At 35.8% G+C, this 23,497-nt stretch overlaps 1 protein-coding gene across 10 annotated transcripts in view; it reads left to right on the plus strand.

Annotated features, from left to right (window-relative positions):
• INPP4B (inositol polyphosphate-4-phosphatase type II B) overlaps positions 1-23,497 on the plus strand; it is a 687,065-nt gene that overhangs the window by 607,987 nt on the left and 55,581 nt on the right. For all 10 annotated transcript variants that reach the window (XM_076010603.1, XM_076010604.1, XM_076010602.1 and 7 more), the window contains 2 exons: positions 4,128-4,268; positions 8,599-8,696. In XM_076010603.1, coding sequence (XP_075866718.1) covers positions 4,128-4,268; positions 8,599-8,696 — 239 coding nt within the window. The remainder of the gene's footprint in view (positions 1-4,127; positions 4,269-8,598; positions 8,697-23,497) is intronic.

Raw genomic sequence — 23,497 nt, forward strand, 5'->3', positions numbered from 1 at the left:
TCAAATTGCTCATGCACACATCTGGAAAATAGTATAACTCTATATCAAAACTGATAATTTTATCACAATTTATAAGGGAAACTTTCCAGGCCAGTTGGCATATAGTCAGAGTGCAGGATAATTTTTCTGAGGCAGTTCTTTAAGTTGTATCTAAATTCAAAAGTTATCAGATGGATGGGGGTAGGAATCCTAGAATGACAAAATGAGCAACTTAGCAAATCCTCTCTCCAAAAGCAGTATCACAATTGGAAATAATCATTTAAAGCCACCATCTTAGGACTAAGGCAATAGATCAAATGCATGCAACAAATTTAGAAGTACTTATTCATGAACAACTAGTGACTATTGGGCAGCAACAGTGGGAGTCTGGCATTTTGCTGAGGGCTGCTCCCATCAACCCCAGCTGTTTCAGCACAGTTTTCCTAGTGCAAAGCCAGCCAATAACACCAGAAACTTCACTAATGGAGGGGCCAGCATGACTTGGATTGGAAAAATAGGAAAACACACTCCTGAAAGTTGTCAGAAATAGTGGTAATTTATAATAGATAACAAGTCTATTCACAATAGCATCAGAAAGAATAGTTAGGAATAAATTTAACATTAGTCTAAGAATTCTGTAAACAAAATATTGCTGAGAGAAATTGAAAAGATACAATAAATGCAGAGACAGTCTGTGTCCATAGATTAGAAGACTCAATATTGTTTAGATAAGAATTCTCCATAAATTGATCTATAGAATCAATGCTAATCACTATCTAAATCTCAGTAGTCTTTTTTTTTGTAGAAACAGGCAAGCTAAATCTAAAATTATATGTAAATGCAATAATACCTAAATACCCAGAATACCCAAAACAATTTTGTAAAAGAATAAAGTAGGAGGTATTATACTTTTTGGTTTTAAAACTTATTACTAAACTACAATAATCAAGACAATATAGTACTGGCATAAGTATGTATATAGATCAATGGAACAGAATTTAGAGTCCAGAAATAAACTATTACCTTTAGAGTCAATTGATTTTTCAATACAGATGTTAAAGAAATTCAGTGGAGAATGGAGAGTCTTCAAAAATATTATGCTGGGACAATTGGTTATCTATATGCATAAAAGAAAAATTTGGACACCACTTTACACCATATACTTGAATTAACTCACAATAGATAATAGGTCTAAATGTAATTAAAACTCTGAAACTTACAGAAGAAAACAGGAGAAAATATTTGTAAGTTAGGCTAAATAATGAGTTCTTAGACTATGACACAAAAATCAAGATCCATAAAAGAAAAACATAGAAAACAGGACTTCATCAAAATTATAAATTTATAAGCACCAAAAGATAGCATTAAGCAAATGAAAAGACAACCCACAGATCAGAGGAAAATATATGCAAATTATATATATAGAAAAGGACTTATATCCAGAATAAAGAAAACTAACAACTCAATAATAACGCCACAAAAAAAGCAATTTAAAAATGGGCAGGCCAGGCGCGGTGGCTCACGCCTGTAATCCTAGCTCTCTGGGAGGCCGAGGCGGGCGGATTGCTCGAGGTCAGGAGTTCGAAACCAGCCTGAGCAAGAGCGAGACCCGTCTCTACTATAAATAGAAAGAAATTAATTGGCCAACTAATATATACAAAAAATTAGCCGGGCATGGTGGCGCATGCCTGTAGTCCCAGCTACTCGGGAGGCTGAGGCAGGAGGATCGCTTGAGCCCAGGAGTTTGAGGTTGCTGTGAGCTAGGCTGACGCCACGGCACTCACTCTAGCCTGGGCAACAAAGCGAGACTCTGTCTCAAAAAAAAAAAAAAGGGCAAAAGTTTGAATAGCTATTTAACTGAGTAAGATATAGGATTGATTTATATGCACAAGAAAATGTGCATTAGTATCATTAGTCATTAGGTATCATTAGTCATTAGGAGAATAAAATTAAAACCACAATTAGATATGCATTCACTCTCTCTAGAATCCTCATAATCAAAAAGTCAAGTAATAACAGGTGTTGCCAGGCGTGGTGGCTCACACCTGTAATCCTAGCTCTCTGGGAGGCCAAGGCGGGCAGATTGCTCAAGGTTAGGAGTTCAAAACCAGCCTGAGCAAGAGCAAGACCCCGTCTCTACTATAAATAGAAAGAAATTAATTGGCCAACTGATATGTATATAAAAAATTAGCCGGGCATGGTGGCGCATGCCTGTAGTCCCAGCTACTCGGGAGGCTGAGGCAGAAGGATCGCTCGAGCCCAGGAGTTAGAGGTTGCTGTGAGCTAGCCTGACACCACGGCACTCACTCTAGCCTGGACAACAAAGCGAGACTCTGTCTCAAAAAAAATAAATAAATAAATAAATAAAATAACAGGTGTTGGTGAGGATGTAGAAAACCTGGAACCTTGGTGTATTGCTGGTGGGAATGTCACTTCGAAAATAAGTTGACAGTTTCTTAAAAAGTTAGATATAAAATCACCATATGACTCTTTGGCATACACCCAAGAGAAAATAAAGCATATGCCTAAACAAAACCTTACGCCTAAATGTTCATAGCAGCATATTCATGATAGCCCAAATCATAAAATAATAAAAGTGTCTGCCAACCAATAAATGTGTAGATAAAATATGCTTATATCTATACAAGAATGCTTTTCAGCTACTTAAAGGAACAAACTACTGTTACATGCTACAACATGGGTAACTTCAAAAACATTATGCTAAGTGACAAAAGCCAGACAGAAAAGACTGCATATTATGTGAATCCATTCAAAGGAAATATAAAGAAAAGGAAAATTTGTAGAGATAGAAAATGAATGGGTGGCTTCTTGGGGCTGGCTGTGGGAGTGGAATTGACTGCAAACAGGCACAAGATATTTTTAAGATGACTGAAATCTTCTAAAACTGGATCATGGTCATGATTGCACAATTCTCTAAATTTGCCAAAATTTGGAATTAATTACTTAAATAGATGAGTTTCTGTCTATTATATTTTAATAATGCTGATAAATGCTGTTATCACAAAGAAATTACATAATGAATTTCACCTTCAGAACAACTTTTAAACATGAACCAACTCACTGATGCTTCTCATACCCCTGAAACACTTGAAATAAACATCAGCCCTCTGTTAAGCAGGCTACTGCAAAGGCACTGAGAACAATTAAACAAAGAAAAATGTGTCCATCCATCTGAGGATAGTGTTAATATCCCTGCTTACAAGATTTTTGATATTTCCTGGTTCTTTAGTTCAGTTAGGAAGAAACAAGTCTCAGAGTCAATGATCCATACTGGTTATCATAGTGCTTATCAATGATGCTGTATTAGGAGATGTTATGCTATGTTTCTTTCCCCAGTATATGTATTACAATCCCACCACTCTGTATAGTCCTGGAAACACATGGATTTTCCTAACTTCTGGGTAAAATTCTTTATTTTTCTATACTCAATTCACACTGCATCAGAAGATGTCAAATTTCAAAACATAAAAGCGGCTACTCTCATTGACCATACTTTATGAATCCTAATTTAAATTTTCAACAGTAAATGTTAGGGGTATTTTTAATAGAAATTTTCAATGAAGATGCTCCTGTGATATACTAATGTTTCAAAATGACCAGGACCTCCCCAAAATTAACACCTTAAATTATTAAACCATTACATTTCCATCAGCCTATTGTAAACAGTGAGATTCATCAATAATAATGACAATCAGATAAAAAACGTTCTAAATGATTTGTTTCATTAGGCTTCACTATATTGAAACATCCAACATTAAATTACTTTTCTTATTCTTGGGACTTATTGAATTTTAAAAATAATTAAAACAAGAAAAAAATTGAGTCTGTCTATGCACATATCCATGGCTACACAAAAATAAACTAAGCATTCATCCTTTCATAAAAGATCTCAGAGTAAGGTAGAGAAATCAAGTACGTAAACAAATTCTTACCATATTTTATGCCAAGTAATTTAAAGAGATGAATGAATGGGGAACAAATGAAGAGGAAAATAAGCATATAAAAATCCAAAATCTAAATCAGTGCTATAGTCCAACTCTTTTATTGTTTCTTTCCAATGAATCTAAAGTAGCATAAAACAAATGTAATAAATAATGTTTCTTCTCTTTTTCCTCTGCTTTCTTCAGTGAACATTATGTGGTAGAGGTCAAGCTTCCAGCTAGAATGTTTGAGTCGCTACCTCTGCAGATTAAAGAAGGACAGTTGCTTTATGTGTATCCAGTACTTTTTAATGTTGGCATCAATGAACAGCAAACTCTAGCTGAGAGGTAAGCTTCAGGTATAAGATTGTGCTTCAGTTGTTCTTTTTTCCTTTTTAAGGCATGCTGAGAAATCCCACATGTTTCTGCATATATAACTTAGATAAATTTATGAGTAACATTTTCCTTTTTATCTGTACCAACTTTTTAGATATAGCAAGGTAAATATTCATATTTAAGGAATTTAAAAGGTGACAAAAACATTGAGGAAAATATTAACGCCAATGCCAAAGTATTCACATAGATTTTCTTCATCTTTCCAAATACTTATGTGTATATCAAATTTCAAAATTTGCCATAATTATGTATATATCAACATTGTAAATAGCTAATTGTATCACAATTTTCTGGATCTAAAACACAATCTATTTTTCTTTTTATTTATTATAATAATTATTATTGGGTAATGTTAACACACTCAGTGAAACAAATGATTGCATGTGATCCCATGAGTTATTGTCAAAGACCATTTTTGTAAGCAGAGGACTTTTACATCTTACATAGTTTACATGTAGAGACTACAAAAAATATAGATAACAGTTAAAGTTCATGTAACACACTTTTAGAGAAAGAAGTTATCATCTTGCTCTAAGGCCTGCCTGGAAAGTTGCCCCACAAACAAAATTTTGGAGAATTTGATAGTCTTTGATATTTAAAATGCTTTCTTGTCTGTAATTCAGTCTCTAAATGTACCCTTCCCCCATAGGTAGCAGTTAAAAGTGGCTAACATATCCTTGCCATGGCTTATTCGGTATGCATTTTAGGTCTTTAATAATGTCTTTTATTAAACTAAAAATGCCATTACAGTTATAGTCCTCTTAAATTTCAACGATGGTCAAAATTTCAGTTATCTATTATTGTCAAACTATTTCTCTTCCTTTCCCTCTTATCCAAAAGATATTTCCTACACAACACAGGAAATAACTCATTTGCCAATTACAAAGTAGCTGACAGAATTTTATATTACATGTTTAGTTTTAAACTGTATGGAAACTATTAATTTATTTTTTTATAGTTTACATAAATCCAAATATAATTTTATTCACCTTTCTGTTCAAGAAGTTTTCTTTTATAATTAAGCACTTTCGAAAATCAGTATCTAAGATCAGATTATATTCTAGTTATCAATATATATTTGTCTCACAACAAAAGATATTACTGAATATAAATTATACAACTAGGGGGAGAAAACCCAACACTCAAAAATTGTCTCTTCTTTGGGACACTACAGTGCAGAATGTTTCGGGTTTCAGTTGATAAGTTAGGGCCTGTGAGTGTGACCTTTAGAGAGATGTGAGACTCTCCCATTTACAGACTTTTCAAAGACTAGGTAGTATTGTATCTTCAAGGCTTCTAGATTTGACTAATTTATATCATTCATGTCATTGTGACTATTTCAGTTGTCAATCACTTTGTTTAAAAGGTGTCCCTTCCTTTCCTTCCATTTCCCTTGCATATCAAAAATGCATTTTTTCACACATGGAAGCTATATAAGACACACAAGATTTGAACAGGAGTCAGAATGGCAAAGTAGGGAAAACCCTGAGAGAAGCAGGAAGGCTGAGTTTGAATAGCACTCTGACATCAGCCAACTATCAAATCACTTCCTCTCCATTCTCTGAACCTTCTTTTTCTGATTCTGAATTTTGAGCTTTACCAAGCAACATCTACATTTTAGGTATGCTATGTAATCTAGGTAAAATATTTTATTATAATGTATATCTATCCAAAATCAAAATGTCTGTGACTATTATTGAGTAAATACTAATTCTGTTAGCCTGCTTGGGCTGCTATAACAAAATACTATAAACTGGGTGGCTTAAACAACAGAAATTTATTTCTTTACAGTTCACGCTGGAAAGTGTAAGATCAAGATTCTAGCCGATTTGGTTACTAGTGAGGGTTCTTTTCCTGGCTTACAGATGACTGATCGATTGTATTCTCCCTATGTGCTCACATGACCTCTTCTTTGTACATGTGGACAGAGAGAGAAAAGGAACTCTCTGATGCTGCTTCTTGTAAGGACAGTAATTTGTTAGGATCAGAACCCACCTTCATAATCTCATTTAATATTAATCACCCCCTTAGAAGCCCTATCTCTAGATACAGCTACATTGGGCTTCTACATATGAATTTTAGGACAACACAAACATTCAGTCCATCACGCTAATATTACCCCTGCAAAGATAATATCTTTTAAAATACCAGTTGATTATAGTGTCTGAAATAGAAGAGTACATATCAGATTCTAGGGCAACTCCTCTAGATTTTCCTGGGTCTATATCCCTGCCTCCAAGTTCAACTTAGTGTAGTGGTTAAACATTGACTCTGCACCAGGAACTGCCTTGCCAAGCTGTGGAGAACAGAGAGAATGAATAGAAGCTAACAAGAACACGGGGTCTGATCCCTGTCCTGACAATCCAGACAATCCAGTAAGGAATACAAATCAACAAATATGGCCACACGTGGTGGCTCACGCCTGTAATCCTAGCACTCTGGGAGGCCGAGGCGAGCAGATCGTTTGAGCTCAGGAGTTTGAGACCAGCCTGAGCAAGAGCAAGACCCTATCTCTACTAAAAATAGAAAAAAATTGCTGGGCAACTTTATAGAAAAAAGTAGCCAGGTGTCAATGGTGTGCACTTGTAGTCCCAGCTACTCGGGAGGCTGAGGCAGAAGGATTGCTTAGCCCAGAAGTTTGAGATTGCTGTGAGCTTGTCTGATGCCATGGCACTCTAGTCTAGGCAACAGAATGAGACTGTCTCAAAAAAAAAAAAAAAAATACAAATATGACATTACAGTTTGACTCGTGCAATACTCAAAGGTGTGGAAAGAACAGAAATATTGCATAAAAGAATGTGATTCACAGATAAGAGATGAGTCCGTGGGAAAGTCTCATGGAGGGGATGAGCCAGGCTTAGCCAGAATGGGTATAGGTATAGCATGTGACAAGTCCCAAAGTCATTAAAATACATTTTGTAAGGGGGAAGAATATAAATATATACCCATAAGGGGTTTTGGAAGCCTTTGTGGAAAAGTTAGATGCTAAACTAAGGAGACTGACTTTTTCTCCTCATAGGGAGAGGAAAAGCATTGAAGTCCAGTGAGCTGATAAACATGTGTGTTCGATTAAATTTTGAACATTTCATTTATTGCACAGTGCAATGCCTAGTTTAACATAGTTGATGTTAAATAAATATTTGTTGAATAAATGAATGTGTGATCTGACCATGGTATAAAGGGTAGATAGGAAGGGAAGCAAACTATAGACATAGTTCAGATATATTTGGGAAGCTTCAAGATAGTACATACTAGATATAATTAAGTACCTAATATATAATGAAAGTGGTAAAGAAAAAATAAAGGAAGGAATACCAGAGATGTGAAAAGATCAATGAATAGTGGGTAAGGTGAGGAAAAGGGGAAATCCAAAATGGTGCCTAGATTTTTTAATCTGAGTTAATGGCAAAATATTTGAGACAGGCTTAGAAATAGTTAAAAGGAGGAGGTGGTTTCAATTTTTGGTTATGTTTCATTTGAAGTGGGTTGGGAAAATTCACACTGAAATTTTCAAGTGATGTCTGTAAGTACAGATTTGGATGGAGATACATATAGGAAGCCATTTAGATAACATCCTTTTATAAAAAGATAAGTGGACTTTAACTTTGAACCTGAGAAATCCTCAAAGAGAACACAAAATTAGTGATATACAAGTAGAAAGGTTTGTCTTGAAGAAGGAGTAAAAGAGTACTGATACGGAACTGTTGTCTCTCATGGTATGAACAGAAAAAAAAGTTGGTAGAAGTGACCTACTCTCTGGGAGGTTGTAGTGCTTTATATGTGCCTACAGCAGATGATGGTGTGTGCAAGACTACGTGCAGTCCAATGTGTTGTCCTCATCTTCTGGACCCCTCTCTCCGAGCTGTCATGAGTAAAGTGGAAGATTGGTCAGATTGAAAAAAAAAAGAGAGAAGAAGGGTCTGTTGTATATGCAGAGATGCAACCGTGCAGAGGAAGTGCAGCAGAGGGTGGGGAAACTAACATTAACTGAGTCATCAATTTTGTCCAAGCACAGGGACTGGTGTTTCGCATACATTATTTCACCTAAGTTCATGTTTGATGACTGTGAGGATATTTTGGTGTGTCCTATGTCAATGGTAGAATCAAGGCCAGTAAAAACTGGAATGTGTTTCAAATCACCATTGTGCAAGGTAGCTTAAAAAATGAGAGACACTCCTTCCTTAGAAAACTACTGTCATCTATTTCAAACAGAAAGGTAAAAAGTGTTACTTTCTGGTGCTATTTTGTAACCCATAACTGTTTTCTTTTTTTCTATTTTTAGGTTTGGAGATGTCTCTTTGCAAGAAAGTATTAATCAAGAAAATTTTGAACTTCTGAAAGAATATTACAAGATATTTATGGAAAAGATGCCTCCTGATTGTAAGTATGCAAGTCACAGAAAACAGCAACAATAATTTCTTGGTTATAAATCTTCAGAAGGGGTCTAACAGACCAATGGAGTAAAGAAGCATGGGGTGGGGATGTGAGCATGATTTTGATATTATCTGAACCAAAAGACTGATTGCCAAGGTGGCATGGCCAACACCTGCCTCATTATCTTGATTGCACTCTTGAATGTGTCCTGCTGTTCATTCTGGAACATTAATTTCAGTGCCATTGGAAACTGTCAAATATTAAAAATATGGAACTTTTAATTAGAAATTTCAATTAATTCAATAAAAATGTATCATTTTTAACCATATAAAAGACTTTAGTAAAGATTTAAGTCTCCATATATAAGATACATCAGAAATATCATACATATTTAAGGAGACAATCAGGTAGAATAAAAGTATAACTTTGTATAAAAAGTAATATTAAGTCACATGAATGAAGAAACCAATTTTTTAAATATACTTATTGTAATATTTTATTCAAAAAAATTAAGGCCTAGAGAAATGTGTTTTACAGTTTCAAAAATTTTTTTTGTCATTGTGCAGTTCTGCTTTTCTTTTTTCCACAATATTAAGCAATTAAGCACATTACATTTGAGCAGTCCAAAATCTGAGAATTAGGAATGTATGTGGAGTTCTATAAATGGTACAAATATGTTGAAATATTTAGGTATTCATAATGATAAAAAACTAAGTTTTTGTAACATAGAAAATACTGTAATATTTTAAATCAAAAGTTATAATCAAGGTCTACTTGTTACCACTTGTTGTCTAATCATGGGTAATTTGCTCTCTGGTTTATACTGTGATACTTAGTATAAAGTATCATATCTTAGGTGGCAGAGTATTTAGGTCTTTTCATAACCTAGTGAATGTTGTATCAAAATACTCTAATGTCAGATGTATGCCCATGTATAGATAATTAGAAAATGTCACCTGCAGTTTTTAAATTATGCTTTATATTATTATATTGCACACCAAATATTATTTTTCACCAAAATAAAATTATTTGGAGATTCTTTAGATGTCAGCATACTTTGAATTTGTTAATTAACTGAAAAGTTAATAACATAAACAAAACTATTTTCTTTGGTAATTAATGAAAAGCAGCTCATTATAACTTGGATATTGGTGATTTTTTTTTAAATAAGTTACTTATAATTTGGCAGTGTGGCAGTCATTAGTACTTTTCTTTTCTTCTTGCTCTGATTTTCCCATTGGATTTGATAACCTCAGATGTTTTGAAGTCTCCCTTCATGTCCACCTAAAGCATTAAGACACTTAAATTTTGTGTTAGAAATAAAACAAAGTGAAATAGCACATCTGTAAATCACTGGTACAAACTGCTATGTGTTTTAAAGTTGCCATCACATCTCGTATGTGATTTGGAGCTCCTGACTTTGGTAGAAAGAGTGAGCAAATAAAGCACTTCTGTTTTCCTCTCCCCCTAAGGAAGGAGGGATCAACCATCAATGTATTACATGTAAAATCTGTCCTTTATCTAATAATAATGCCCATATCTTTTATATTTTATTCAAAACGAAGAGGAAGGATATTGCCATACTGGTCTATTGGAATAGTATCACTTACTGACTCTTCTGTTAGCACTATAAATGTGGGTTGTCTAGCACCGTGTGCTAAGAAGGAAAAGCAAGTGGGTTTATTGTTCTAAACTTTTTCTACAGTATTTAACATCCCTGTGTTATGTATATTATTTCATCAAGTACAGCAATAAAAATTGCACGCAAAATACTTTTTAGAAAAAAAAATCTTAGGTTTGTAATGAAGATAAGTAGAATGTTGTCTGTGTGTGTATGTGTGTATGTACACTTTTTACTGGAAGCCTCACATTCAATTTATCAGACATCGGTGGAGAACATACTATGTGCAAACTTCTGTGCTAATCACTATGGATAATGAAAGATGAGTAAGATATGGCCTGTGCCTCTAGTAGCTTACAATTTAATGACTCAATGCAATCAAGGAATAATCTATATTGACTCTAAATGTTTTTCCAGAATAATAGCTGGTATTTTGGAGTGTTGATCCTTTTTGCTGAATAATTTAGTGTTTTTGTTGATGTTCAAAAGTTTTACTTTCTTACTCTTGATCATTTGTGACATTTGTTGTATGGTTATGCATTGTCACAGATTTTATTTTTGCACTAGGAAAAATAAGACATCTTATTCATTCTTCCCACTTGCAAAAATAGGAAAATAGGATAAGAATCTAATATTTTATGGATTGTGAATTTAAAAGGAACTATTTAAATAGTTTTCTATGTAGTCCACACAGAAAATATACATTATAGGAGAAGATCTATAAATATAAAGAAAGGAGGCCTAAGGAACAAAATAAATATAAAAAATTATTCACGATTGAGGCAAATAAGATAAATGAGAAGAATACTGTCCAGGGGGAGGTGAGCAAGAATACCATATGTGTTGATGAAGAAAGAAGAATGAAGATTAAAGAGAATCTGTTTGATTTAGTGGTTATAAATAATTGATGATATTTGATGGAGTCGTTTTAATTAAAAGCATGGAATGAAACCGTATTACAGGCATTTAAGGACAGAATATGTGTTATATAATTAGAGAGACAAAATGAAAGCCACTCCCTTAGGAAAATGAACAGTGAATACAAAGAGAGAAATGAAAAAAAAGAAAAATAGGCCAAAGGCAATGGAATCTAGTGAGAGAGTTCTTCCCTGATTCTCTTTGCTTTTCTAAGGTGGGAAGTCAATACCTGGTTAAAGAATGCTGGAGATTTCAGGGGGGCAGCTGTGGGTGTAGGACCTACTCTTGAAAAGTTCCAGAGAAGGTAACAATGATCAGCCTCCGGGAATGAGCCAGAAAGCCAACAAGGAGCCCCAAGAAAGCGGAGGACTAGGCCTCCCATATGATACAGAGACTGAACATTATTTGACAGAGGGAAGAATAATATTCTGCCTTGTAGGAAAAAAATAAAAATAAAAAACAAAGCCCACCACACCTGGTTGAGGTCCCTTTAACTAAAACCTGGAGAATTCTGGCAAAATGTCACACATAACTCTTTAAGGTTGATAAAAGATTTTGAAAGTGTCCAAGGGTAGTTTGGGGTTGGCCTTCAGACCCCTGCTGGTCCAACACTGTCTCTCACATCTCCGAATGCCCTCGGGTGGCTTCAGAGGAAAGAGCTTCAAAACAAGATTTCATTCACATCCTTTTTACTTTAAACGTCAGATCAATCATGATTTTCCCTGATAGCCTGTTAAATTATTTCAGCATAATTATTAAAATATAATTCTTAAATATGATGCATAAAGGCTGTGCATGCGTGTCAAGAACTCTGATATTCAGTTGTACCAAACTAACATTTAGTTAACAGGCTGCAATTTATTTAAGCTAAAGTATTCTGTGCCCTGTGAACTTATATTTTCAGTAAGCATTTCCCATTTTTAGTGTTTCAAGTTATCTTAAGTCTCATTTAAAAGTAGATTAATGGAGCAAAACTGGTTCAATTCAGCATAAAATAATGAAAATTATAATAAATATTGAAACTCAAAATAACGTGAAATTTATAAAAAGTAAAAGGACTTCATTGGGACAAGTAAACCTGTGAATGACAGGATTTCCCAGAAGCAGGTGAAAAACAAGAGCTTAACTATAAATACAATGTGGGATATCTAAAATTGGATTTAGTTAGATCAGAGTTAGTTAGATCACCCCTACTATCTAATACTTTGCCTTTTTAAAATATTGCCAAACAGCCATTGAAAATGCAGCAAGTTTTTTGAGCATAGGACAGAACTCTCTATTAAATCAAGATGATTTTTCCCAGAACAACTATGTGATAATGCTTACCTGAATGAAATTATTGGATATTGTTTTCAAAAGGAATGAAAAGAACAGAGCTACTAAGGTATCATGCAGAATTATAGTCCATGTATGATAAACAGATTGATACACATGAGAGTATTGCTGAGAAAAGAAAACTACAACAGTTGTAACACATTGTGCTCTGGAAGACATAAGCACTAGGTCTTGCCAAACTTCTTTAGCACAGTGCCCTGTTGGACACTCCACACCGTTCAATGCCAGGGAGTGTGGAGAAGCGGTCATTATCTCATGCTAACAGGTATGTTTTAGTACAAAAGGGTAAAATCACTGAAGAACAGAGTATAAATTGGTATATAGGTGGTGCATCTATCAGAGAGAAAAGCTGCACATTTTCTCTGTTTAACAATAAAAATTAAACCTACTTAAATGGATATTTCCTTCAGCCACTGATTATTCTATGAGCTCTGTCACAGACCAGAAAATGTGCAATGAAATCAGTGCAGAGAGCACGAGCTCTGTGTGCCGCATGGATGGGCAGCGCTCCAGAAACTAAAAGGGTGTCTCTGAAACTGTCCACTTACTGCTATTTACTTAATATTGAAATCCTTGTGTGTCGATACTCACAGCGTTGCTTACTGCTGCCCTGGGTTTAAGCGTGCTGCGTCCAATTTCTCAGAACGTGGCTTGGTGGATATTTCTTGTCCCTGCTTTTCAGAGTCTTCTATTTTTAGAAACTACCGCCTATCTTGAGCCTGATTTCTCAAACTTGAACAAGCTCTAGAAATGACCTGAACTTATAAATGAGGAAATGAGGTGAGGCCAATAAATCAAGGGACATGAACAAACACATAGAAACACATACATAAACACACACACACACATACACCATCCCAAAAAAGGTCTTCAAACAATCTAAGTATTTCTGATTAGCAAACAGACTTTCTGACAGAGGTTAAATATCTCCCACTTTCCATAGTAAATTTCTAAGTTATTGATTATTTTCCTACACATGGTAATAATACTTGATTTCCTCTGAACAGTTCATGTTTATGTAGAGAGACCCTTTCTGAATGTTAGGAGAGCCTGTCAGCATTACAGTTCAGTGACACCAAAGGCTATCATTTTATTCTCTCAACTAAGGTGCAGCAGTGGGTGACAGAAAGCACTGTTAAACTTGCCCCCGTGTCACCTTACTCTCTTTTCCACATATGTCTTTTCCCTCTACATCCTGTTCACCATCTATAAACTTTAGAGAGGAGGTCAGGCTGTGCCAGAAGGGATTAACCCACCAACAGGATCAGGTGGAGGAGGGCAACTGAGTTAGACAAAATATGCTAGCTTAGCCTAGACTGTATAAAAAACAAAAAAATAATACCAAATTCTTAGTGACTGTGTATTCATCAGGCCCCAGTCAGGAACACATGAATTCTAGGAATTTACAAATTAAGCAAGGATTGATGAAGCCACCCAGAGTTTAGCAATAGTGAGAGGTTGATACTAATTCAGGTGCTACAGGGACACAGCTCAGGGGTAGTGTCATCAAAGTATACAAAAGCTGGGGACACACAGATGTATCTAGATTCTTGGTGGGGACTGTGGCAGGAGCTGGGACCATGGATGGGGAGGGATTGTCCAGTGGGAGCTGGAGCCATGAAGACACACCACTTCAGGAGACCTATACGAAACAGAAAGATGGTGAAAGGAGTATGCTGGCTTCTGGCTTCCTCCTTCCCTTTACGCAACCTCTGCTTCCTCATTGCCTGAACTTAATTGTAAGTCAGAGGGCGGCAAACCTGGGAAATGAGGTTTCCCGAGATAAAGAGCAGAATGGGGAAAAGTGCAGTTAGATATGAGAGCAAATCAGCAGGTGATCAGCATTATCTACCCCTTTGCTGCTCAGCACCTCTCCTTACCTGTTACCCACACCAGAGTCATTTCACACAAATCCATATCTGGACATGGAATCGGCATCTTGTGCTTTAACAAGCCCTCCAGGTGGTCCTGCTGCACAGTGAGATTTGGGAACCACTGGCTTACACTTGTAAGATGTTATAGAGTTAGTCATCAAATTGTATACGTTATGTTTCTGCATTTCATTTATACTCTAGGTGTGAGTATAAAAGAGGGTGAAATCGCCCAGAATATTGAAACTGTTTATCTTTTATTTATTTGTTGTTTCACAGACGTTTATAATTGATTGACCTAAGTTAAATGTATGTGTGTAAAGCAACTCAGCTATAATGATGATTCTGGTCAATGTGAGATTAACTTGCTGAGTAAGTAAGTGTGTCTAGTAAGTAAGTAAGCTAAGTAAGTGTGTCTAAGTTTCCTACACACAAAGCATAATCTGAATATTACAGAATTTTTTTGGTATTTTAAACAAACTTGAAGATATAAGGATTTGAAGATATAAGAAGATATAAGGATTTTCTTAAATTAACACATGGATATCCAACAGGAACTATTAATTGGACTAATACATAATTAATTTACTAATAATTTTTATTTTATAGACATCTCAACTTTCATACTATGTAGACATCCAAATATACAAGTGAAAAATCCAGTCAGTCATCCAAGTACTTTGCTTCCCCCATAGTGTCTTGGTTTCCTCTCTCACCCTTCATTCAGTCTGTTCTTCTCACAGCAGCTAAAGTGACCATTTTAAAAGAAAAGTCTAATCATGTGTCTTCTCAAACTCTTCCAATAGTGCCCCAATGTTTTTGTTTTTGTGTTTTGTTTTTTTTTTAGAATAAAAACCCACATTATGGCCTCCAAAGTGCTGCACAGTCTGGCCCCTGTTGAACCTCTGAGCCCTCTGCTACCTCTGTCTCCCTGATTTACCTCACTCTGTCCCACATTGGCCTCTTTGCTGCCTCTCAGAGATTTTTTAATGGCTGTTTCCTCTGCTTTCAGTGCTTTTCTAGTTTATAGATGACTCACCCACCTCCTCTAAGTCTTTACCCAAATGTCACTTTCTCACTGAGGACATTCTTGACCACCCTCTTTAAAAATATGGTCTCCCATCCCCAGGCCCCTTCTATATTTTTTTCCATAGTCTCTATCATCATCTAGCATCCATGACTATGTCCTTTACCTCACTTGACAATGCCTCCTCACCAGGATGTAAGCTCCAGGAGGACAAGCATCCTTGTCTATTTATTTTTTTAATTTCACCATATTACAGGGGTACAAATGTTTAGGTTACAGATATTGCCTTTGCCCCACCCAAGTCAGAGCTTCAAGAGTGTCCACCCCCTAGATGGTGCGCACTGCACCCATTAGGTGTAAATATACCCGTCTCCTCCTTCCCTTCCCATCTGCCTGACACCTGATGAATGTTACTACTATATGTGCACTTAAGTGTTAATCATCAGTTAATACCAATTTGATGGTGAGTCCATGTGGTGCTTCTTTTTCCATTCTTGTGATCCTTTACTTAGTAGAATAGGCTCCATCTCTATCATATGCTAACTACCAAAACCAATTTCTATTCTATAAATATTTGTTAAATGCATGAGTGAATAAGATAAATTGGATCATTTAGTTGGATGTTTTAAGTAATCAGAGAACAGTAGAAAGCTATTGTATCTTAGAGCTAATCTAACCTAGACTATGACAGGGAACACAATTTCTACTAATAAATATTGAGTGATAAAAGGATTATGTATTCTAATTATTTTGAAATTCATATCATCACATTGACAATTCTGAAAAGGTCTATTGCATGGTTGGCCAAATTTTTCTATGAAGGGCCAGGAAATAAAATAATTCAGGCTTTGTGGACCATATAATCTCAAACATAGCCACTCAACTTTGCCACTATAGTTGGCAGAATAAACCATAGACAATATGTAAATCCATGGACATGGTTGAATTCTAATAAAACTGCATTTATGAAAACATGGAACTTGGTAGGTTTAGCCTGTAGGCCGTAGTTTGCCGACTTAAATCTATAGTGTTTAAAACTAATTTTGTTTAAAATAGCATTTTATTCATCATGGTGGCACAAAAATTTATATGAAAGGCCAACTAGCATTTCATTAAATAAATGCTTCTCAGAATGTAGTTTAAGAAATATTGACCTCGTCCAACCATGTCTTTTGCTGTGAGGAACTTGGGGTCTAGGATAGATTTGAAGTTCACATGCCCAGTCAGTAGGAGAACAGGGGCTAAATTCCATATTCTGTGACTCTCAGTTGAGTGTTCTTTTTACTCTTGTGCTGCTGTTCTACCATTTGCATACTTGTAATTCCAAATTTATTTTTAACTCATTGCCAAAGAAACTCTGATATACTGACCTTTGAAATTTTGAGTGCTCTCAGCATTAAAAAGATTGAAAGAATGTTTTTTGTCTGCTGTCTTTTGAAACACTTTGGTTTCTTTTTGAAAGAAAAAGTGAGACAAAACAATACTTAATTTTAATCTTCTCGGTGCATGTAAAACCACAGACATAGACTTTTAGTGTCCCTTAAGTAGTCAACTAGATCAAAGTATGGAATGCAAACAGTACTGCAAGCAATAAAGATAGACGCACATACAGATGTCTACTTGTCTGGCCAACTATGCCTTGATCTCTGCAACTTCTGTTACTTGATAGTCTTCACAAATTAGATCTATCAAATATTTTAGTTATTCCTATTCTGTTGTAATGTAAGTAGGTACAACCTTAAATGTCTTGCCCTTCAATCATCTTTACATTTTATCCATTCTTTCCTTTTCACTGAGGCTCTTACCTTCTTAGAATGTCTAAGTTTGCATTCCAGATTTCTCCACTGATTGAACATTGGCTGGCCTCCCAGTATACCAGTCTAGTTAGACAGCACATAATGGCATGAAATCAAAAGACATGAATTCAATTCAAAGCTCACTTAGGTGAGTCACTTAATGTTTTGAATGCCTGCATTTCATTGTCAGCCAAGGGAGAATAATTAATATGTATATACCTTGTACTTCAAAGTACATTCTACCATTATCTCACCAGGGAAAGGAAGTTAATATTTCTACTATCAATTTCTGTGACGAAAAGGTGTCACACTATACTTATGAATGTTAGAAAGATGGTTAAGATAATGATTGTAGTATACTTTGAGTTTCTCAAGAGAATTACGTTTCTCCTGTGTACAAACAAGTCAACTTCTCAATCTAGTTAAATTTGATTATAAAGCTCTTCCTACAGTCTGAACCAAACTATATCTCTTCTCTATTCAATAGCCTCTTTCTTTCTACATCTTGTCTGTAATCTTTCAAATCCATATTGATTTTTCTGAATTTTTTCATAAAATCACTAAATCTCTGATACACATTTTTAAAAAAGCATATTTTTTCTTCCTGGAATACCCCTATAGATGAGCTCCTAAAATTATCACTGTTAGAATAAGTTCCATGATCCCACAGTGCAAAGTAAGATAGATGCTAAAAATCTTAAGACTTATGATCCCTTTTGGAAATATATATCTGAATTTGACCTGAATTGATTCCAGAGTCTCCTATAATTTAGCTTCATCATAGTATCATGTCCAATAAACAGACCAACAATTAAAGGTGACTACAAATTAGTTCCAACCTGCAATTAAAAATCAAAGGAAAGACAACTAACAACTATGATTTCTCTTTGTAAATCCTTTTTTCCAAATCTCCAATTCACTTAGCTATGTAGCATAGCACTCTCCCAAGCATTCATTCTTTATTTACCATCCTCCTTCATCCAAAACCACAACTGCAAGTCTCTTGTTTCCAGTTCACCTTTTCTTCCATCTTATTTTTTCATTCTTCCAGTTCTGCATCACAAAACTTCAGATAAAGTAGAATTTTCTTTGAAAGCCAGGTAAGGAAGAGCAATTGAAGACTCAAAGATAAAATTATCTTTATCAAGAAGGTGAGAAAAGAATAGTCTGAAACATTAATAGATTAATAAATTTCGTTGCTGTTAATAAACTGTAAATATATGAGTATCTCAGATTACAAGCTAAAGACCCCTTCAAGTCAAAAAAGGAGCCATATGAGTGGAATAAAACTTAGGCTTTGTATTCTCATTACTTCTTTCCTTTTCATTTTGGAGCCTTCCAAAGCAGCATTATTTTCATAATCTTCTTCCTCTATTTTACTTCATTTCTGTCTTTTCTAATACTTCAGGAGTTACCTATTTAATTCTAAATAGTAAGAAACATTTAAGGTCTCATTTTTACTTGCCTCCAGGAGCCTGAAGAGATAAGCCAGAAACTGTGACTGTTGGAAAAGGGCCCAGTCTTCTCAACCATCTCCCTTTTTCTCTGTTATTCCTGCAGCTTGGCAGTCAGTTCCTAGTGCATTGTCAGCATGAGGGGTGGCATGGAAGAGGTGAGCTCTTCTTTTCTGGGGATGGTCTTGTTGTGTCTCTGCCTCCCTGGGCTGCCATTCATCCTTGGTGCATTTCACTGGGAGTCTGGCTCTTAGATGGGCAAGGAGGTCAAGCACAGAAATCACCCCAAAAGCTGCTTTCCTGCTCTGCCTAAACTTCGAGAAATCTGTTCTTACCCTGGTTTTCAGACTTTTATATGGAGTATGCTCTCAAAGGTCCTTTTCTTACTGGTGTTATAGTTTGGGTAAAATGCAGGGACTTGGAAGTTGGCCAGGATAAAAAGAAGGATGCCTTCCAACTCCCACCGGTGCCAGGACCCAGGCTGCTTGCACACAGGCAAGAGTAGCTGTCCACACAGCTCAGTCCGGCTGATGAGAAGGCAGACTGTGTGAACCTCTTCTCACACTCAAGTTTTCTTTCCCATGCAGCTCTGTTGTTTGTGCATCAAACTATCTTGGGCATGTTGAGGAGATGAGAATTTAGATGTTGAAGAGCCATTTAACTACAAATCGTCTTTCAACCTTTGACATGACTTTAAATTGTTTAGAGATTTCGAAATCAAATTTTGAATGCTTTCTTTAAAAAAAGCAAAAACAGGAGAAAATGAATATTGTATAATTCTATTCCTCTCCCTGCACACCACATCCCATGGCCCCCTGATGTCAGTGGAGGACATTTCGAAGGATTTTAAATACATTACTTGGAATATATTTTATCAATTGTTTTAAAGTTTTTTTTTCCTCTTTCTGTGGGTGACGTGACCTTGAAATTCATGTAAGAGGAAACACTGTAAGTGTGTAGGTCAAAAATATCCACCTCTGACCCAGTTGGAATTTTGATATTGGATTTGTTGCATTGCCTTCTTCATAGTTGCAAATTGGAAATATAATTTAAATAAAGCTGGTTTCAGTGCAGCTTTGTCTTTTTATATTTTTCTGGATTTTATATAATCTAAAAGAACATCTTTTCCGATTTTAAGACATCTCATGGCTTTTACCTAATTACATCTGTTTGCTCACTGGTAGGATTAACTATAATTATTTTAGAATTAATTATAGAAGAGTCTCGATGTTACAGAATATAGTACCAACCAGAGGGGACTTTGAAAACATTGTTCTTCATATGTTAATTTGTTCACACTTAAAACAGGCCATTCTAAGTTGTTTTTATTGTAGTTGTTCTTTATATTTATTCCAAGATAACAAACTATCCCAATATATCAGTGAATATTGGGATATTCACTGATAAAAATGAGAATTATTTCATCTCTGCTCACAGATTCTGTGAGTTCTGCTTTCAGACAGGTAAGTAGGGATGGTTTGTCTCTGCTCCATGACATCTGTGACCTCAGATGGAAAGAAGAACAGCTGGGGATCACTGGACTGGCTGAGAACTGGATGCATCTGGAAGCTTCTGTGTTCACGTGCTGGCACCTGGCCCAGCTTGACTCAAAGGCTGGGCTTAGATGTGACTGTTGACTAATGCACCTAAACAAGTCCCTCCATGTGGCTTTGGCTTCTTCCAGCACAGTGGCTGAGTACTTACAGAGAGCATCTAAAAGGAAGAATACAGAATCCAAAGTTCCAAGAGAATAATCAGGCGGGAGCTGCAGAGTCAATTAAGACCTGTTCTCAGAAGCTGCATAGCATCACCTGTGCCATATTAGTCAAGACAGTCACAAGCCCACCCTGTGAGAGGGACAGATTCCACCTCTCAATAGAATGAGTGTCAGAGAATGTGGGACCATGTTTTAAAACCATCACTTCGACATGATTAATTTGCTGCTCTTCAGAAATATTTATTCATCTTTTCATCACTGTAACTCAACAGTAAACATTGGCAATGTGGCTGGTCAATATTAAAAATGCATAGATCACAATTTATTTACCTTAGAATGCCTTCAGTTGCAAGTGACAAAAACCTTAACTCAAACTGGCTTAGCCAATAAAGAAAATTTATTGATTAACATAACTGAAAATTCAGGCTGGGAGGCAGGCTTTAAGAGAGTGTCGGTTCAGTGACTCAACAGTATTATTATAAATATATCTTTCCTTTTGCTGCTCTTAGTATGTTGACTTTATCCTGCATCTAGTCCCCTCGTGACTCAAAGATGGCTGTCAGGAGCTCACCCATGTTCAACCTAAGGACCAGGAGAGCTTCCTCCCCTCTCTGTGAGCTTCACTGGACTGCAGCAGCGTAGGTCACTTGCAGCCCTTAAAACAATTGCTGAGCTCAGAGTTAAGTTCTGATTGGCTTAGATCATGCTCATCTCTGAACTCGTCATGATTTCAAGGAGTATGGATTATACCAGTTGACTTCAGAGTGGGGGTGTAATTGATCCCAAGTAAGTTTTGTGTCTACTCCCCAGTGGGAAAAGAGTGGATTAGGTGCTGGGAAGGCAGGTGCAATTTCCACTTCATCTTGGAACACTTTCTGGCAGCATAAAGTCATTTGACCATAAGGGAATGAAGCCACTGCCTTCGTATCAGTGGCATCACAGTTCAATCAGCTGAAAGGTGGTGGTCCTTTTCCTGTTTACTGTTCGGCACCCTGCCTTTGATTCAGGTCCATGTCATGTTCAGAACTCTTACTGAAGAAACCTCACTTGATGACACAAGTAGAAAACAGGTCCTAAAAAGTGACTCTCATCTTGGCTATTCCATTCCACTGGGGAGTGGTGGGAGGGTGGTCACTGGGGTTGTGAATGTTTGTGATGGGTGTATGTCCCTTGTGTATGAGGAGACTGTTTCTTTGGATAAATTCCAACTTTCTCCTGAGAAAGAAAGCTTCCTGTCTCAGGCTATGAACTTTTTAAAGTGCTGCTAATACTTTCCTCTGTTTTTCAGAGTTGACACAGAATTTAATAAGGTAGCTTCTTCTGCCAAGACTTTTATTAATTGTTTTCCACTACAAGTCAATGAAGCATGACAAGGTTATTGTCCTCATTTTGCAGTTGAGAAAATAGGGACAGAGGGTTAAGCAACTCGCCCAAGACTACACATCAAAGCATGGGTAGAATTGGCATTAAAAATCATTTTCCTGGAATCCTGGCTCAGTGCTTTCTTTAAAAAGAATTATGAAAGTTTCAAGCAAACAGAAAGAACAAATCATGAATAACAGACATTTGGGAACCCATTACTTAGTCTCATAATTTTTGCAAGAAACAAATATTTATAGATAATGTGAAAGCTCCTTCTGTACCCCTCCAGCTTCCCACACCTGACCCTCTCCTTCTATGAGAAAATCAATATCCTGAATTTGGTATTTTACATGCTCCTATACATTTTTACTCTATATGTATGTATCCATAAAAATATGGTACAGTTTTACATATTTAACTATATTATTGCTGTTACCTAATATGAATTCTCCTACAATTTCCTTTTTTTTGTTCAACATAATTTTTGTAATATACCCATGCTGACACATATAGCACTTGCTTATTCATTTTACATGTTACATGAATTGCCTTTCATGAATATATAATAATATATCCATTATCTATATGTACATTTAAATGGTATTTTGCTGTTTAATATTATAAACAGTAATGCAATGAAAATCATTGTAACTTTTGCCTCTGATTACTTTCTTGAACCACATTTGAAAAAAAGATTACTCTAATGGAGATATGCATGCAGATTCAATTGTCCCATCTAAATTTGATGTTAGAGTAATTCTGGAGTAAGTAGCAAAAACAAAACTTATTGACTATATTTGCACTTGAGGAGACTCAATCTAAGCCTAAAACCAATCCATGTTCTGTATATACCATAGTTTTCAGTTGATACATCAGGATCTAGCCTTACATCCTGACATCTCACCTATTAGCAAATCATTACTAATTATTATCCTTTTCTGAACCAGACCTGAATGTCTGTGGCCTGCAGTGTGGGGTTGACAGGGATGTGCTCTGAAGAAAGCAAGTTTTGTTATTATAGAAATAAAAGTAGTGGCCTGAACATTTAAACATCAGAATGACTTCCTTCTAAGAATCATGCCATGGAAGAAGGTGTGAAATTTCTATGAGACATCTTTTCTGTCTATTCTAATGCACTACCTTGATTGGGTAAGAGTAGGTAAAGGATGCCCCATGGCTTTATTTACATTTAAGAGCCTTATAATCTGTTTAGAATGGCTTATTAAAAATTTTTCTGTGTCAACAGTGAAACTACATCATTTTGATAAATCATTATGCTTTGTTCTAGAGTACCAGCATTCTAAAGAAGTTGGTCTATTGTGTTAATACCAGAGCTATTTTTCAGAATCATTAGTTGCAAAGACACCAGCACAGATTTGGAAGAAATTACTGGCATAACTGTTGGGAGACCAGGTGTTAGGCTTGACTCTTCCTCTGACTATAAGCCTTGGGAAACAGTCACTTAAGCATCTCGGACATGCGGTTGCTCAAAATCAGTGCTTTGCAATTTTTTTAGGCTCATCCTAAGGATTCTTAACTAAATTTGCATTGGGATCAGAAATTAAAAAAAAAATATGAAATAGAACAAAACACATTTAGAGCATAATGTATATATTAAAGGTAAATATTATTTCATAAAATTTTTGTTACAGGGGTGTGTGAGTACTGTGGGATGTTTTATACTTTTTTCTTTTCTTAAATTAAGG

The sequence above is a fragment of the Microcebus murinus genome, chromosome 15 (assembly GCF_040939455.1).
Source record: "Microcebus murinus isolate Inina chromosome 15, M.murinus_Inina_mat1.0, whole genome shotgun sequence".
NCBI classification, from domain to species: domain Eukaryota; kingdom Metazoa; phylum Chordata; class Mammalia; order Primates; family Cheirogaleidae; genus Microcebus; species Microcebus murinus.